This window comes from Mastomys coucha, unplaced genomic scaffold (assembly GCF_008632895.1).
Source record: "Mastomys coucha isolate ucsf_1 unplaced genomic scaffold, UCSF_Mcou_1 pScaffold19, whole genome shotgun sequence".
NCBI classification, from domain to species: domain Eukaryota; kingdom Metazoa; phylum Chordata; class Mammalia; order Rodentia; family Muridae; genus Mastomys; species Mastomys coucha.
Window position 1 is genome coordinate 481,534 of NW_022196901.1, and position 17,511 is coordinate 499,044.

The 17,511-nt window shown below is 41.7% G+C and overlaps 1 protein-coding gene across 1 annotated transcript in view; it reads left to right on the forward strand.

Moving 5' to 3' along the window:
* The window catches only part of Pex1 (peroxisomal biogenesis factor 1), a 40,010-nt gene that overhangs the window by 7,467 nt on the left and 15,032 nt on the right, over positions 1–17,511 (forward strand). Inside the window, exons 3-13 of the mRNA XM_031380281.1 lie at positions 403–486; positions 1,162–1,276; positions 1,362–2,125; positions 3,285–3,404; positions 5,505–5,628; positions 5,839–5,948; positions 7,165–7,247; positions 8,206–8,338; positions 12,967–13,063; positions 14,590–14,760; positions 16,196–16,350. Of these exons, the coding sequence (XP_031236141.1) occupies positions 403–486; positions 1,162–1,276; positions 1,362–2,125; positions 3,285–3,404; positions 5,505–5,628; positions 5,839–5,948; positions 7,165–7,247; positions 8,206–8,338; positions 12,967–13,063; positions 14,590–14,760; positions 16,196–16,350 (1,956 nt within the window). The remainder of the gene's footprint in view (positions 1–402; positions 487–1,161; positions 1,277–1,361; positions 2,126–3,284; positions 3,405–5,504; positions 5,629–5,838; positions 5,949–7,164; positions 7,248–8,205; positions 8,339–12,966; positions 13,064–14,589; positions 14,761–16,195; positions 16,351–17,511) is intronic.

A 17,511-nucleotide genomic window follows, 5' to 3' on the forward strand; every position in this document is an offset into this window, starting at 1 on the left:
AAAAAAAAAGGAGAGGCTGAATAGATGGCTCAGTGGTTAAAGAGCACTGGTTACTATTCTAGAGAACCTAGATTAATTCCCAGCACCCATATGGCACTTCACAACGGTCTGTAGCTCCAGTCTTCTTTCTTGGAATATCTTTGTTTTTGAAAATATATTGTACTTGGATGCTCCTTTGTTCTGTAGTTCGTTGTGAAAGTTTTTTTCCTAAAATACTGAGTATATCAAGGCCTAGCTAAGAATAAGTACTTGATATTTGCTATCTGAGACATGGAAGAAGAGAGAGACAGAGGCAGAGAGAGACAGAGACAGTGAGACAGAATCTTAGCTAAAGAGATAACTTATTTTCTAGAGATACAGGAAAATCTTATAGAAGTAATGTTTTATTTCTGATTTCTCCAGGTGTTTCTCAGGCCTTGTTCCCACGTGGTATCTTGCCAACAGGTTGAGGTGGAGCCTCTCTCAGCAGACGACTGGGAAATACTGGTAAAGGAAAACTAAGTGCTATCTTACTGTAAGGTTAATTGACATATAAGCATCAGTTGAGGCTTCTCTGTGTATTCTGAGTTATTTTTAAGTTATATTTAAGTATTCTGAGTTATATTTTAAGGATGACTTGGTAGAGATATAATGTATAACATGAGAACCACAGATGAGCTAACCATGCTGTGGGGGGGGGGATTTATTTATTTATTTATTTATTTATTTCAGTTTTTCGAGACAGAGTTTCTCTGTGTAGCCTTAGCTGTCCTGGAACTCACTCTGTAGACCAGGTTGGCCTCAAACTCAGAGATCCCCCTGCCTCTGCCTCTCAAATGCTGGGATTAAAGGTGTGCGCCACCACCACTGGGAATGTGGTAGTGTGGAGGGATGTAGGGGTGTGGAGGGGTGTGAGGGGGTGGGGGATGGAGGAGTGTGGTAGTGTGGAGGGCTGTTGGGTGTGGGGGAAGTTAATTTTAAATAGACTTTAGCGTCTCTTGACACAGAGACAAAGCAACAATGGTTAGCTGAGATATTGGACCTGCCATATGGGTCCCATGGCATCAGGTATACTTCAACTCTCACAAGAATCTTGAAAATAAAAGAGTGGAGATTCCATCCCAGGTGTGGAAAGATCTGAATGCAGCGTGATCTGACCTTGCTTGCCCTCTGTTGTTCTAGGAGCTGCACGCCATTTCCCTTGAACAGCATCTTCTAGATCAGATTCGAATAGTTTTCCCCAAAGCCGTTGTTCCCATCTGGGTTGACCAGCAGACCTACATATTTATCCAGATTGGTAGGTGATGCTGTAGTATTTGCTGTCATTCCCTGCCCTAGAAGCAGAGGCGAACATGTACTAATGGGCTCTGTTTTCTACCCAGTTGCTCTGATACCAGCTGCCCCTTACGGAAGGCTAGAAACTAACACTAAACTCCTTATTCAGCCAAAGACACGCCAAGCCAAAGAGAACACATTTCCAAAAGAAGGAAATGCACAGGGACAAGTTCGTAGTTATGGACGAGAACAGAAAAGATTGTCAAAGGAATTACAAACCAAGCAGCTTCATATGGACACAGAAGATGTCACTGGGTCCAATGGAAGAGAGCCAGACGTCCCAGGTGACTTGTCGAAGCCACGCTGGTGGGCCATGCTGGGAAGCATGTTTGCCTTTGGGCCTGACCACAAACAAGAGTTAGCCTGGGGCTCGTTAGAACTCCGTGCTTTCAGAACCATGCAGTCACAGGCCGTCCCTCTTGACAATATTTTCAGAGTATGCCAAGTTCAGCCTCCTAGTGTATGTAACACCCCCACTACCTCTGTGTTTCACAAACACTGCACCATCCATGTATTTCCGTGGGACCAAGAATATTTTGATGCGGAGCCCAGCTTTACTGTGATCTATGGAAAACTAGTTAAGCTACATTCTCCAAAACAACAGCAAGACAGAAGCAAGCAGGGTGTCCTGTTACCTGAGAAAGAGAAGCAACTGCCTGAGTCCCCAGATCACAAGCAGATCGGCTCTGACCGCAGTGAGGATGCTGCTGAGGCCTGTGTGCTGAAGGTAGTCTGGAACGGACTTGAGGAGCTGAAGAGTGCCGCAGAGTTCACCAGAAGTCTTGAGCCTCTCCACCATGGGAAAGTCTGGGTTAGTACGCGGGTCATAGTGTGGGGAGAAACATGGGACTCGATCTTCCTCAAATTTTGGATTACAATAAATGAATATAAAATTGAATATATAAATTGAAGGCCAACTGGATGAGAGTTAGAGTCTCTAAAAGTTCCTGTGTGGAGTGAGCAGTCTTTAATCTTTTCGTGCTCACTGATATTTGGGAAGATGAGAATCTGGGGGGCCTTGGAGTGATGTTTACGAACATTGTTGCTTTTGCAGAGTACCCAGGTTTGATTCCCAGCACTCACATGGTGGCTCACAACCATCTGTAACTCCAATCCCAGGAGATCCCATATCCTCTTCTGGCTTCCATTGGCACCAAGCCTGCTTGTGAAGAGCACATGCATACAGGCAGAACACACACATAAAATAAATCTAAGAAAGTGTTTAAAGAAATTTTGACCATCTTTATTGAGATGAACTTTAAAGTGTACAGTTTAACGTGCATGCAAGCTGTTTTTAGTCTAACATGGTGTGGCCATTGCCATGATCCCAGCTGAGAATGTTCTTATCGATGCGGGGTAAGTTTTACCATTTAGTCTTTGGATTGAACTGTACCCATGGCAGATCGTGATTAGGTTTGACTACTCTAGCCTTTCTCAGTGGTTCTCAACTTTTACACACAAACACAAAGACGTCTCAAATGGTTATACTGTTGCTAGTCTCCATGTTTATGTCTCTCCCAAACCAGTCTGTTGAAATCCTTCTCACAAGGTGACTGTGTCAGGACATAAGAACTTTGGGAGGTGATCGGGTTATAAGGATGAAGGGCCCAGTACAACTACTGTCATCGTGGGAGATGTCTGCTCTTCCTCCTCCTCTTCACTCAGTGAGGACGCAGCAGTGACCTCACATGCAGCCTGTGAGGAGGGCCTCACCAGCACCAACCCTGCCAGTGCCTTAACCTTAGATATCTCAGTTATAAACCAAGGATGAATTCCTGTTGTCTACAAGTTGCCAAGCACACAGTATTTTGGTTAAAGTGGTCAGGCTAAAACAACTATGAATTGCTATGATATGATTGTGCAATGATAGTTATAATTTCACTTGAATTTAGAGAAAGTAATATCAGTATTTAGGCTATGAAATACCTTCATCAGTTTTTGAATGTATTTGTGTTCTTTTTAAATTGCAGATTCCAGATGACCTGAGAAAGAGACTAAATATAGAAATGCATGCAGTAGTCAGAATAACTCCACTGGAAACCATGCCTAAAATCCCAAGATCTCTGAAATTACAACCTAGAGAGAACTTAGTGAGTTCAAACCTCTGTTGTATCACAATTCTTTTATGGATGTTGCAGAATTTCTCATTATTCGTTAATAATGATGTACTTCTTCACTGTTAGAAATTACATAACATGGCATTTTAACCACTCTCTAGTGAACAGTTCAGCTGCATTAACTGTATTCAAAATGTTGTGCGCTGCATCCACTGCTGCCTTTTCCAAACCGTTTCCCTCCCTGCAAACAAAAACTCAGCTGCTAGACAATGACTCCCATCCCTTCCTCACATTTCCTGACAACCTGCTCTGTGTTCTGAGATTACTTAATTCCAAATACTGTGTAGAAGTGGAGTCAGACAGTATTTGTCTTGTGTATCTGACTTACTTCATCTCACATAATGTTGTGGCATCATCTTGTCATCTAATGGATACTACTTCATTCTATAATTATCTATCCATCCAAATAGTGATGGACTTATGTGGCTTCTTCTTGTGATTCATGCTGCACAGAGCAGTGGAATACAATATCTATTTGACTATTTTCTATTCCTTTGGAGATATATATATACATATATATATATATATACATATATATATATATATATGTATTGAGAGGTGATATTATGGATTTGTGGGCTAATATCCATGTTTAATTTTAGAAGCAAAGAAATCATTAGTAAGCAAATATGAATGTATCAGTGCAAATATGGATACTATTTTTTTTAATTGATATTTTAGAGGTAAGAATGAAGATCAGTTGGGAGAGTGTTTGTCTAGTTTGAACAAAGTCTGGATTTGATCCCCAGATGCATAATCAGGAATGGTGATGCCTACCTGTTAATACCAGCATTTGGCAGGTGGAGGCAGGAGGATGAAAAATTCAAGGTCATCTTCAGCACCACAGAGGTCAAGGCCAGCCTAGCTACATGAGAAGATGGTACCTTTTCTTAGCTAGCCTCCGTTTGGTAGTGATCAGCTTCTAAACTGAACTTAGCCAGCAGGTAACTGTATGAAGAGAAAGAACAGAAGTAGACCTGTCTGAGAAATGGGAGAGTGCACGTCTACTGCACCAGGGAAAACAGTCAGCAGTATTTTTGATATGCTTTATATGTGTGTGTGTACATGTGGGCATGCAGGTGCATGTGCTCGTGTGCACGGCACGTGGTGGGCAGGGATAACCTGCTGTCACTCCTCAGATGCCATCCACTTAGCTTTCTGAGTCATAGTCTCCACTGGCCTAGGACTTGGCAAGGACACTAGCTAGCCCTGGGATCCATCTGTCTCCTCACCCCAAGGCTGGAACTACAGTTTAAAATCTAGAAGACTGAGCTCAGGTGCTCATGTTTGAAAACTTGACCAAACCCTATATGAATTTTTATTATTCTAGTACTGTTACTGAGTCTCATTTATTGTCAGATGAGTTCTTAAGAACTGAATTTTAAAAACTTTAAAAATTAGCAATGGTTTTCCTATAGTTTATTTTAGAGCTTTGAACAGTCTACTCATTTAGTATCTAGATAGACTGTGGTCCACATTACGAAAAGGGGCAATGGCTTAGATATATACGCTATTTAATTTTCTCATGTACAGGAAAGGTTGAAGGTACTCAGGGGTGGTTAACCTTGTCGCCAAGGACCTAGGCTTCGTATCATTTTCTCTCCTGCTATCCTTGGCTGTGATGTGGCTCCTTTAGATACGACATACTTGCAGTGCTTCTGAGTGTCCTGTCTGACTTCTGTGGACCAGTAGAACAAAACAAGGCCCAAGCTTCCTCGCTGCGTGTCTTTACTTTTGACTGGGAAGAGAGGCTCTCCATGGCTGCTGATCGCATGCCACTGGCCTCAGCGAGGCTGCATACACTCCACTTTGTTGGGTATTTGTTTCACTGGGCAGACAGGAAAGGCTCACTTACAACTCTTGCTGTGTATTCAAATGGTGCCTCAGCGGCTCATGCTGAGGGATGCAACCGTCACTGCAGATCATGCATCAGCATGTAGACTCTGATCATCCTGTGGTGGTTGTCTTTGGTAAGATTTTACATGTTGTTAGGAAGCCTGCTAAAATCAGTGTGTTAAGGTCAAGATGGATATTAGGATACTTGGTGTACTCTTCTGTCTCTTTCTCTGGCAGCCTAAAGATGTGAGCGAAGAAGATGTAAAGACTGTGTTCTCGTCTTGGCTACGGCAGTCCGCTACCACCATGCTTCCTTTGGTAATATCAAAGGAAGCATGTATTAAGCTGGAAATCAAAGATGGTGCGTAAAAGTGTGATTTTGTTTTTCCTATGAAACAGTTGTAACATCTAAACAGTTTTTAAAACTGTTTTTCCAGTTTGCATCACACATGAACTGTGAAACATAACAGTGTTCTCTATGTTGAAGAATGTCTAGAATTTAAATAAGTTTCAAATCAAATTATTTCCTCTCAGTTTCAGTTCTAACTCTTCGTTACTTTCTTCTTAATAGGGTTGAAGGAGTTCTCTCTGAGTATAGTTCATCCTCAGGAAAAAGAAAAGGAACAAGGAAAAACTGTTTTTGTGTTGAGTTCCATTCTACTGCAGAAGATCTCCGTACAAGTAATTATATACTATTGATGTGTAATGAAGCAATCGATGCTTGTTATCTGTGGCTAGTAGAGGCTGAGTGTCTGTCTGGAGGCATACATCCAGAAGTAGATTAGAAAGCACATGAGAAGAGTAAGGAATAACTTGATTTTAAATATTTTACTCTATAATTTATCTAAACAAATTACTGATTTATCCTAAATGTAAACATTAGTTAAGCACAATTAAGTTTCAGATTTTCTGTTGCTTTTATAAACTGGTGAATGAGTCATTATTTAAAGTTCTATGTGTTAAACAAATAGAGATTTAGTTTTAGAAGACTGATTTTTTTTTTTTTTAAGTTCATATTTTTGGGGCAAGTGAGATGGCTTGGTGGGTAAATGTGTTTGCCATACCAGCCTGGTGACCTGAGTTTCATTCCTGGAAGTCATGTAAAAGCTGAAAGGAGAGAGCCAACACCACCAAGGTTGTCCTCTGACCTCAACATGTGCACATGGACCACCTCTTCATTGTAGTGTGCCTGCACACACACACCTCAAAGTTGTTCTCTGGTTTCCACATGTGTACATGAACCAACTCCTCATTGAAACATGTGCACATGCGCGCACACACACACACACACACACACACACCACCCCACCCCACCCCACCCCAAAGTCTTCTTCTGACCTCTACATGTGTGCTGCAGCACCTGATCCACCTTGTTGCAGTGCAAGCAAGTAAATAATTTAATGTTTTTAATTCATATTTTCACATGCCTTCTTGCTGTATTATCCTGACAATTGTTAACTTCTCTGCTCACACTGCTTCTCTTGCAGAGGTGTCTTGGTACCCATGCTTTTAGAATATTGCTTTTCTTCTACTTGCCACAGCGGGATCAAAGCGGCACCCTTTGTTTGGAAGTTGAGTGGTTTGGACCTAGACACTGTTTCCTTATCTCTGAAATGTGATTGAGGGGCTGCCCTTCAGAAAAGGGGCAAATGTCAGAGCCTAGTGCAGAACAGTTGTGACACAAAACCCATAGCATGTCATCAGACAGCTTCGGTTTTTCTGCTGTGAACACCCGTGTTCCATGCATGAGAACCTGGTCAGCAGCGTATCTCAGGACATGCTCTCAGTGCTCAGCCTCTCCTTTCTCTGTTAGCAAAGTTAGTGGTTCTTTATTCTGGGACTCAGGAAACAAGCAAAAGACTTGAAATGTAAAACTGGCTTTTCCTTGCTGCTATAGGTCCTTCTAGAGCCCATGATAAGAGAAGAACCCAATGTGGAAATTGACTCTCTTCTTCCCTGTCTAGCGCTGAGCTTTTTGGGGTAAGAGATTATGGTCAAATGAGTATGTTCGAAGACTGCTTTGGCTGCTTCATGTACAAGTGGCTGGGAGGGCCAACAATGAGGAGATAATTGTCAAGGATTACTTCTGTCCTCACACATAGGTTGGAAGTTGACCTTGTCGCCTTAGGGAGGTAGTTTTATCAGAGATTCTCCTTTGACAATTGACTTGTGGGACGAAAGCTAACCAAAGTCACTTGAGCACAGTACTTGACCAAAGCCAGTGAAAGCATCTTAATAGCCAAATCTAAAATACTGATTCAGTGGTGAAAAATATTTCAAATTAAGTTATTCCTTCACTATTTTATTGTAATAATTAGCAATTTGGGGGTATTTTTTTTCATCTTTTCAGAAAAACGAACCTGAAAAGGAAGTCCTCTTAGTTTTTTTATTGTGCGCTATGAGTGCAGCCATAGAAGCACTCGCATGAGTTTCCGCCTTATCCTAGAAGCAAGAGCATTTAAACTTCTACTGCTCTAATGAAAGAGTTAGATCTTGAAGAGGTGCAGCCGTGTGCATTAACAGGAAGCAACTCTTTGGATTCCACTTTCAGGAGTTCTTGTTCCCTTTGTGTTTTCATGAACACATTCATGGTAGAAATCAAGAAATAGTATAGACTCAAAGTTTGTCTAAGAGAGAGTGAAGCTAGGTTTCAAAGGAACATTTCAGAGGAGCTGGGTCTTCTATTACTCCAGTAAGCACTCCCAAAGCAGCTGTTTGTGATAGCACTGGTTACCAAGAAAGAGCCGTGAGTTACCATAAAAAAGCATTGAGGTGTGCTAACAGACCCCACAAGCAACCGTTAGCCCAAGTAAAGGAAGCGTCTAAGACTTTACTCCTAAAGCATCGCTAACTAGCCCAGGAAGGAAGGCTCCAGCTTTTATAGCTAGGTTTTACTTGCTATGGTCTTTTCTCACATAAAAATGTTTGTGTTTTGCAGCGGAGTGAGTTCCTTAGGTATATCTGCCATGGAGCACATCACTCACAGTCTCCTGGGACGCCCTCTGTCTCGGCAGCTGATGGCCCTCGTCGCAGGACTTAGGAATGGTGCTCTTTTGATCACTGGAGGAAAGGTATTCGGTTAAAATGTGCTCCTCCTCACTAGTTAGTAGCATTTCATACTTATCTCTTTTGAGTTTGCTCATGTATTTTAAAGAACTTAATACGTGTGTGCCTGTTAGGTATTAGGGAGGTAATCATGAATTCATATGCCCTCTTGTCTTAGTTAGGGTTCTAATGTTGTGAAGAGACACCCTGACCACAGCGACTCTTTTTTTTTTTTTTTTTTTTTTTTTTTTTTTTTTTTTTTTTTTGTATTTTTGAGACAGGGTTTCTCTGTGTAGCCCTGGCTGTCCTGAAACTCACTCTGTAGACCAGGCTGGCCTCGAACTCAGAAATCCGCCTGCCTCTGCCTCCCAAGTGCTGGGATTAAAGGCGTGTGCCACCACCGCCCAGCTGACCACAGCGACTCTTAAAAAGGGAAAACATTTCACTGGGGCTGGCTTACAGTTTCAGAGGTTTAATCCATTATTATGATGTGGAGCATAGCGGCATGCAGGCAGACATGATGCTGGAGAAGGAGCTGAGAGTTCTACATCCTGGCCTGAAACCAGCAGTTTCAGGTAGACTGTGAGCCACACTGGGTTAAGCTTGAGCATAGCAGACCTCAAATCCCAGCCCCTCGGTGACACACCTCTAACAAGGCCACACCTCCTAATAGTGCCACGCCCTAAGGACCAAGCAAACACATGGGTCTGTGGGGACCGCTCCTAGTCACACCTCTCAATCCCTCTTCTGTGTCAGTTGGTAAGATTACTTTTAGTGCTTAGCCTACTGATGAAGTTGTTGATAGTCTTGGTAAAGTTTTTAAACTAAATTCCATTCAGTGGTGGTTACTTGTACTTCCTAGCATTCTGTTTGCGTTTGTGGGAGACACTAGCCTGCAGCTTCCGCTGCTGTCCTGTCTTGTCTAGTTGTATAGTCAGTGTGATGGTTTGTATATGCTTGACCCAGGGAATGGCACTATAAGGAGGTGTGGCCTTGTTGGAGTAGATGTGTCACTGTGAGCATGGGCTTTAATACCCTAGTCCTAGCTGCCTGCAAGTCATTCTTCTCCTAGCTGCCTTCGGAACAAGATGTAGAACTCTCAGCTCCTCCTGCACCACGCCTGCCTGGACACTGCCATGCTCCGACTTTGATGATAATGGACTGACCTCTGAACCTGTAAGCCAGCTCCAATTTAGTGTTGTCCTTATAAGAGTTGCCTTGGTCATGGTGTCTGTTCACAGCAGTAAAACTCTAAGACAGTCAGGGTATTACTTGCTCATAAAATGAGCTGTCAAGTGTTTCCCAAATTTTGTGGGGAAAAGACTATAAAGTTGGCATTCATTCATTCTTTAAATGCTTTGTAAAATCTGCAGCAAACACATCCAAGCCTGGAGAGTCCTTAATGCAATAGCTTTTGAATGAACAACTCCATATTCTTAATGGTTACAGGACCGCCCAGGCAGTCAGCTTCATCTTGATTGACGAGCAGCTGTTGGTTTTTAAAGAGTTGGTCCAGTTCTTCTACAGTGTCAAATTTACGAGCATAAAGTTGTTTTCTCTTATTTTCCTTAAGTTCCAGATCCCTGGAACTACTACCTGTTTCCTGACCTGGAGCTGTGTCTTCTCTTTTTAACTTTATTGTCTTGGTTGAGATCCCTGACCTCTTAAAGAAGCTTACTGTCTTATTCTCCACCAACGTTGTGTTATTTCCTGTGCCCAAAGGCCAGTGTGTTGTCATTGGAGAGGTACATCATTGGTAAGAAAGGCTTACTGCCTTTGCAGAGCACTGGAGCAGAGTTGCCAGCAGCCACATTGGGTGGCTCACAACCACATGTAATTTCAGCTCCAGATGATACCGTGCTCTCTTCCAACCTCCACAGGCATCTGTGTACACATACACACACATTAAAAAAAAAAGTCTTACTCATAATCTTGAAAAACAAACAAAAACCCCACAGTGGGGTCTTGGTGAGTCATAGTGCTTTTACCATTATAGACATTAAAATTTCTTCATTTCTCTTCACTCCATTTAAAAAAAACTTTTCTTGTTGCTAGTCTAGTTTCTTTTTCCTATTTTACATAAATATGGGAACTATTCTTTGTCATTCTTTAATGACCACATCATTGTGGTAAAATATATATTCTTAAGAAGGCTTGTCCCAAGCCGGGTGGTGGTGGTGGCGCACGCCTTTGATCCCAGCACTTGGGAGGCAAAGGCAGGTAGATTTCTGAGTTCAAGGCGCACCCCCTTGTCTACAGAGTGAGTTCCAGGACAGCCAAGGCTACATAGAGAAACCCTGTCTTGAAAAACCAAAAAAAAAAAAAAAAAGAAGAAGGCTTGTCCCACTGTCTACAAAAGCAGACTTTTGAGGTCCCTCCTAGAGTACCATAGCCAGTAGAAAAACAGAGATCCTGGGTTTACATGTCAACTTTGTAATGTGCTTATTTATTTAAGTTTTGTTTCTCATCTGTGTTCGTGGGACTAGCCTCACTTAAGGGAGAGAAAATGTGCACAAAGATGCCTCACAAATGTGACTTACTCTGAGTTGGAAGAAAAGGCCATCTGACTAGACAGATGATAATGCTGTGTCTGGCCTATAGTCCAGCACCACTGATGGTTTTAGTCTTTGAAGTCCATTTAAATTTAAATGTGGTAATTCTATATAATATCTATGTATTATCTAATTCTGTATAATATCTCTCTGTAATAACTCTATATAATATCTAATTGTATAAAAGCTCATGATGATAGTGCATATTTGTTGAGTGCCTCCAAATTGTAGATTTCTCATGTCAAGTTTTGCTGGGTTTCACTGGTAATCAGGACAGTGTATTTGTTTGTTTGTTTGTTTTTAATTAGATATTTTCTTTATTTACATGTAAATTTCTCCATTCCTAGTTTCCCCTCCAAAAAACAAAGAAACAAACAAAAACAACAAAAACAAACCCCTGTTGCCTCCCCCCTCCCCATGCCTGCCACCCCGCCCTCTCCCACTTATTGGCCCTGGCATTCCCCTACACTGGGGCACAGAACTTTCACAGGGCCAAGCTCTTCTCCTCCTATTGTTGATCAAATTGCAATCCTCTACTATACACATGCTGCCAGAACAATCAGACCCCTCCATGTGCAGTCCTTGATTGGTGGTTGAGAGCCTGGGAGCTCTGAGGGTACTAGTTAGTTCATAGTTGTTCATTCTAAGGGGCTGCAAACCCCTCAGCTCCATTGGTCCTTTCTCTAACTCCTTCACTGGGGACCCTGTACTCAGATCAATAGATGTCTGTGAGCCTCTACATCTGTATTAGTCAGGTACTGTCAGAGCCTCTCAGGAGATAGTTATATTTAGGCTGGCTTGCCCTTCCTTCAGTCTCTGCTCCACAGTTAATCTCTGCAACTCCTTCCTTCAAAGTGGGTATTTGGTTCCCCCTTTTAAGAAGGAGTGCAAGAACAGTGTATTTGAACTGATACAATGCTGTTGACTCCAGAGAAGTGACAGCAGTGGTAACAGATTGAAAGAAGAAGCTGATAGTAAAGAACTGTGACAGCCTACCCGCTGTGGTCACAGCAGACACTGAAGAGATGGGAGCAAAAGTTGTAACGTGCTTCTTTCCTTGTGATGTCACAGTGCTGCTCCCTCCTGCAAGCATAGTGCAGCTCACTAAACATGGATTTGTCTGCATGTTCACTTCGACTTGGTGATGGTTAAAGCTGGAAGGAACAGAAATAGAAAGCATAGACAAGTGACTTGTCAAGCAGTTTAAGTAAAAACATGAAATTTTAAAACTTCATTAATATTTTAGTTCTGTTTCTATACATTTGTAACAGAATACTTAGAAGGATGAAAACACTTGATGTAGGGTAGAGTTTTCACCTGAGGTCTTCCACCCCTTTTTTTTTTTTTAACTCAGTATACTTGTTTTTAATCTTCACAGATTTAGAATGAGAAAAAACCCAAAACTTGTATTTGAAAAAAAAAAATGCTCATTGACTGTAAGCTAGAGTCCTTTGTTCTTATATCAAAGTAGACAATCTGGCAGCTGAATTGTCTCTCGGGGCAGTGCTGTGTGCCTGTAATCCCAGCCACTCCAAAGGCTGAGGCAGGGGGATCCTAAGTTGAAGGCCAGACTGGCTAAGATTGTAAGACCTAATCTGGTAAAGCATGCCATAGAGTCGTCTCTGTCACAGGAAAAAAATGCCTGAAGGTTTTACTCCACATTAACTGGTTGCTATAGTAATGGCCATAAATCATTAAGGAAGGAATAATTAAAACTATTTAGTACAAGGTAATAGGGATATTAGTAATTTACTTTTCTCATTAAAATAATTGAAATTACATAATAATTTCTTATTTGTTTCAAAAATTATTTTATTTCTATATTAATCATGTCTTGTACCAATAAAGTATTATTTTAAAAGGTTTTTTATTTAAATGCAATCAGTAGTATTAACTAGCAAGTGTAGAAATGAGTTTATTTTGAACACAGGGTGCCTAACCCAGTAAAAGCCTTCTTTTAGTAGTACAGAATCCCCACACTGAAACTGGATTGATTGTCTACTTATCAGTTAATGGGGCTGAATCTTGGTGGCTGCTGCAGTGACAGAAGCTACCTTTGTAAGTCGATTGAGTAGTGTTCTGAGGAAGCGATTGCCTTCCAGGGAAGCGGGAAGTCAACGTTCGCGAAAGCCATCTGTAAGGAAGCGCATGACCTTCTGGATGCCCACATGGAGATCGTCGACTGCAAAGCTTTGCGAGGTAGGAATGAGTACACATAAGAGAGTTCATCTTTTGTAGACAGGAATGTATTATTAATGCTATTATTAGATACAGTTATGTGGTTTTTAAACTTTTATTTTTGTCTTTTAGTTATTGAAAATCCTTAGAACTTTGGAAGCTGAGCAGGTGGCACAAGCCTTTAATCCCAGCACTTGCAGAGCAGAGGCAGGTGAATCTCTGTGAGTTTGAGGCCCGCTTGATGTAAAGAGCAAGTTTCAGGACATCCAAGGCTACATAGAGAGACCCTGTATCAAAAAATTAAAAAAAAAAATCCCTAGAAACTTGAAGGCTTTGTCTTTCTGATGTTTGTGATAAAATCGCTAAAACTATTTGACAATCTGATGGAAGCCATTTTATAAAGTGAAAGCCCTGTAGAAACACCACACTTGCGGCTCCAAGTGTTCAGAGAATGCTGCATTTCACTCTGGACTCAAGCTTTGAATTGCTGTAGGAAACTAGTAGAACTCATGGGCTGTGCAAGTGGGTGGCTTTGGGTGCTGATGAGAAGAATTACAGTTGACTTTTAACACTTGTGGGGGGGTTTTAGGAGGTGGGTGTTGATTTTTCAAGACAGGGTTTCTCTGTATAGCCCTGGCTGTCCTGGAACTCACTCTGTCCAAGCTGGCTTTGAACTCATAGAAATCTACCTGCCTCTGCCTCCTAGGTCCTGGGATTAAAGACATCTGTCACAGCTGCCTGGCTCACTTGTGTGCTTTTTAAACTCTAGCATTTGTGTTACTGTTTATTTAGTTAAAACAGGAGGCTGCAACAGTTTTACTTTGAACAAGTAACTTGCTTCTGGGATTCCACAAACACTGCTCCCAGCAGTCTTTGTAGCTTATGTGTTCTCCTAGTGCATAATAAGAAAGGAAGAAATAACATTTTATAGGTGTATGAAATTCACAAAAATAAATCAAAATATATTTTACAGCAAGATAAAGATAGTTTTTAAAAACTTATTATTTCACTTGCTATAAAAAGGAGATTTTAATCTTTGAAGCCCCATGGGGAAAAATTTAGTTTAGAGCTAAGTATCAGGAAACATTTGCATTAGATTACAGATCTGTAAAAGTTTACAATTAAACTTAAATTAAAACTTTGTACCACACCTGGAATGATCCTGAATGTGTCATAAAAATGGAGGAACTTTAGGGTCTCCAGGGAACCGCTAGGGTTTAATTGACCTCTTACTCTGCTTTATATTTTACATCCTATTTAGTTCACAACGGAAAGCTGTCTGAAACTCTGGAGTGTGGCTGAGTGCATACAAGACAAGAGTCAGAGTAACATATTCCTCTTCTTTGTGATACAGTTTTTTATTTTGAGACCTTGGACACTTAGGAGTTGAGTGTATCAATGATTGACAAGTTTTCTGATTGGTATATTAATAAAACATGGGTTTAATTTCTACAAATAAACTAATATTGAGTTCTTCTAGTGCTTTCAAGAGGAGTGTGAACTTCTCACCCTTGAAATAACACTGAACCTGCATCTTCTGTGTCTAGGAAAAAGGCTTGAAAGAATAAAAAAAGCCCTAGAGGTGGCTTTTTCAGAGGCAGCCTGGAGGCAGCCATCTGTCATTCTGCTGGATGACCTGGACCTCATTGCCGGACTGCCAAGTATCCCAGAACACGAGCACAGTCCTGAAGCAGTGCAGGGCCAGCGGCTTGCACATGGTAATGGTCCCCTACTGGGTTGGGAGCTTTTTCTTTTGTCAGTCAACATTTTTCGTTTTAATGGTAAATCTGTTTTTTACATTGTTAATTAGTTTTATTTATTACTTGTCCTTTTGTTGGGGTGTGGCCCCCATAATGACTGTGTGTACTTATGGAGTTCAGAGGACAATTTTCAGGAGTCTCTTCTCTCCTTCCACCTTTGGGTCCTGGAGATTGACCTAAGATTGCCAGGCTTGGTGGCACATGGCTTTACCTGCTGAGCCATCTCTCCGGCCCTAAACCTTCCATTTTAAGGGAATCAAATATATGCTTATTGTGCATTCCTTTGGGTGCCTAGTAGCCTTCTTCAGACTTCGTGACTGGCCTTCTCGTTCTGCTTCACTTCTCGTTACAGACTTCCTCTCACTTCTGTTTCATTGGCAGGTACTGCTTGTGTACTTCTTTGTAGTCAGCCTTCTCAAAGTTCAGGAGAGGAAAGGAAGCAATTTGAGTGCAGAACAGTGGTAACGATGGTGGCTGCTGTGTAGGATGCTGTTTCTGGGAGAAGGCATGCCTTGAGAGTTCATGCCGGCATCCCTTGGTTTTATAAGTCAGTAAATGGAAAGTGACAGAGATGAGGAATTGGGCCAAGTGAACCAACTAGAAGGTGGCAAGATGCACTGTCCTAGAGGAACGCGCAGCGTGGCATGTGAGCATCTAACCCAAAAAGAGTGCGGTGGGCTACAAGGGATGCCAGGAAGGCTTCCAGAGATGCTGGTGACCGAACGGAGTTTTAATGGGAAGGTGAAAATCAACAAGCAGCAGCAGTTCACAGGGAAAGGCTCTGAGGTGCAAGAGATTACGGAAGGCATTGAGGAACACCGCTGGCTGTGGCTTCCAGTGTGAAGACAGACCTGGTGGGGAGAGAGGGCTGCAGGGACGGATGGTACTGACTCATGGTTCTAGAGAGCCGGAGTCAACACAAACGATAGCCAGAGTAGCTTCCATTAGATTAACTAGAGTTCATCTCCAAGGAAGGCTGCAGCTCTCTGGATCAGGACTCAGAGATATATTACTGATGCTTATTTCAGTTCTGGTTGCCCCAGCCAAACTTTGCTAAGGCTTGGACAGAAAGAAATTATTCAGGAAGTGTTAGAAACATGGCCAGTTCTGCTACCAACCATGATAGTGTGGACATTTACCATCCTTCCAGAATAGTCATTTCTAGGATGTCTTTCTATTTTTGATTCATTTACCTTATAAGATCCAGGAGTACTGAACCTCAGTAGGCATGTTCAGAGTTTACAGGACCTCCTACATTTGCGTTTGATTCAGCATCAGTGACTGGGTTTTAAGTATGGTGGAGCTGTTCCATATTATAGCTTGACATTAGGTTATTAGCATTTTAATGAATATGCAGGTTTAAATGGTCATTTTTTTTTTCACTTCATTCTAGCTTTGAATGATATGATCAAAGAGTTTGTTTCCATGGGAAGCTTGGTGGCACTCGTTGCCACGAGCCAGCTCCAGCACTCCCTGCACCCTTCTCTTGTATCTGCTCAAGGAATCCACACGTTCCAGTGCGTCCAGCACATTCAGCCTCCCAGTCAGGTAAGTCACTACTTATAAAGGTTATCGCACTACATTCTCTTCCTTAGAAACTGCTTTTATTTTATTAGTTACTGCTTCTTGGAGATTGTGCAGTTATTTAAGAGCAGCATGTACAATTTGAGAGCACAGATTCTAGTTTATAATCATCTAAAATGTTATGTATTTGCTAAGGAAATGGCTTTCTTCAAGTTAGTATTTTTTCTAAATGAGGATGAGATGAAAATTAGATATCATTTAAAAATTTGATGAAATATCCCTGCCCACTGGAGACCTTATGCCCACCAAGCACTTAGTGACCAGGAGCAGGAGGAAGTACTCTCAGGCTGATAAACACACTGGAGATATGTAAGGATTTTGCTTAAGATTCTTGCCTAGTTCTACCTTGACTGTTCGGATTATTTGCCCTTTAGCTGTTTTGTTTTGTTTTTTTTATAATTTATCATCCATTTCTTTTCTTATTTTAAGGAACTTTTTATTTATTTTATGTATAAGAGAACACTGTAGCTGTCTCCAGACACACCAGAAGAGGGCATCAGATCACATTTCAGATGGTTGTGAGCCACCATGTGGTTGCTGAGAATTGAACTCAGGACCTCTGGAAGAGCAATCAGAGCTCTTAACCGCTGAGCCATCTCTCCAGCCTGCCCTTTAACTGTTATTGAAAAAGTAGAAGCATTACCCTGTTGTTCTGTGTCACAGAGGCTCAGTGATAAAGAAAGAGCTTGCCTAGTATGTGTAAGGGCCCTGGGTTCAGTACTCAGCACCAAAAAGGGAAAGGAAAGAAATGACAGAGATATGGGCTGTCCTAGTTAAGGTCACTACTGCTGTGATGAGGCTATATGACCTAAACAACTTGAGGAGGAAAGGGTTAATCTCACTCAGTCCCTCACAACAGTTCATCCTCAAAAGCAGTGAGGGCAGGAACTCAAACATTCCAGGGACCTGCAGGAGGAGCTGATGTAGAGGCCTGGGAGGGGTGCTGCTTATTGGCTTGTTCCCGTGGCTTGCTCATGGCTGCTCAGCCTGCTTTCTTATACAACCAGGACCACTAGTTCAGGGATGGCTGAGTCTTCCTGCATCAATCACTAATTAAGAAAATGACCTACAGGCTTGCCTACAGCTTGATTTATATGGAGGCATTTTTTTTTTTTTTTTTTTTTT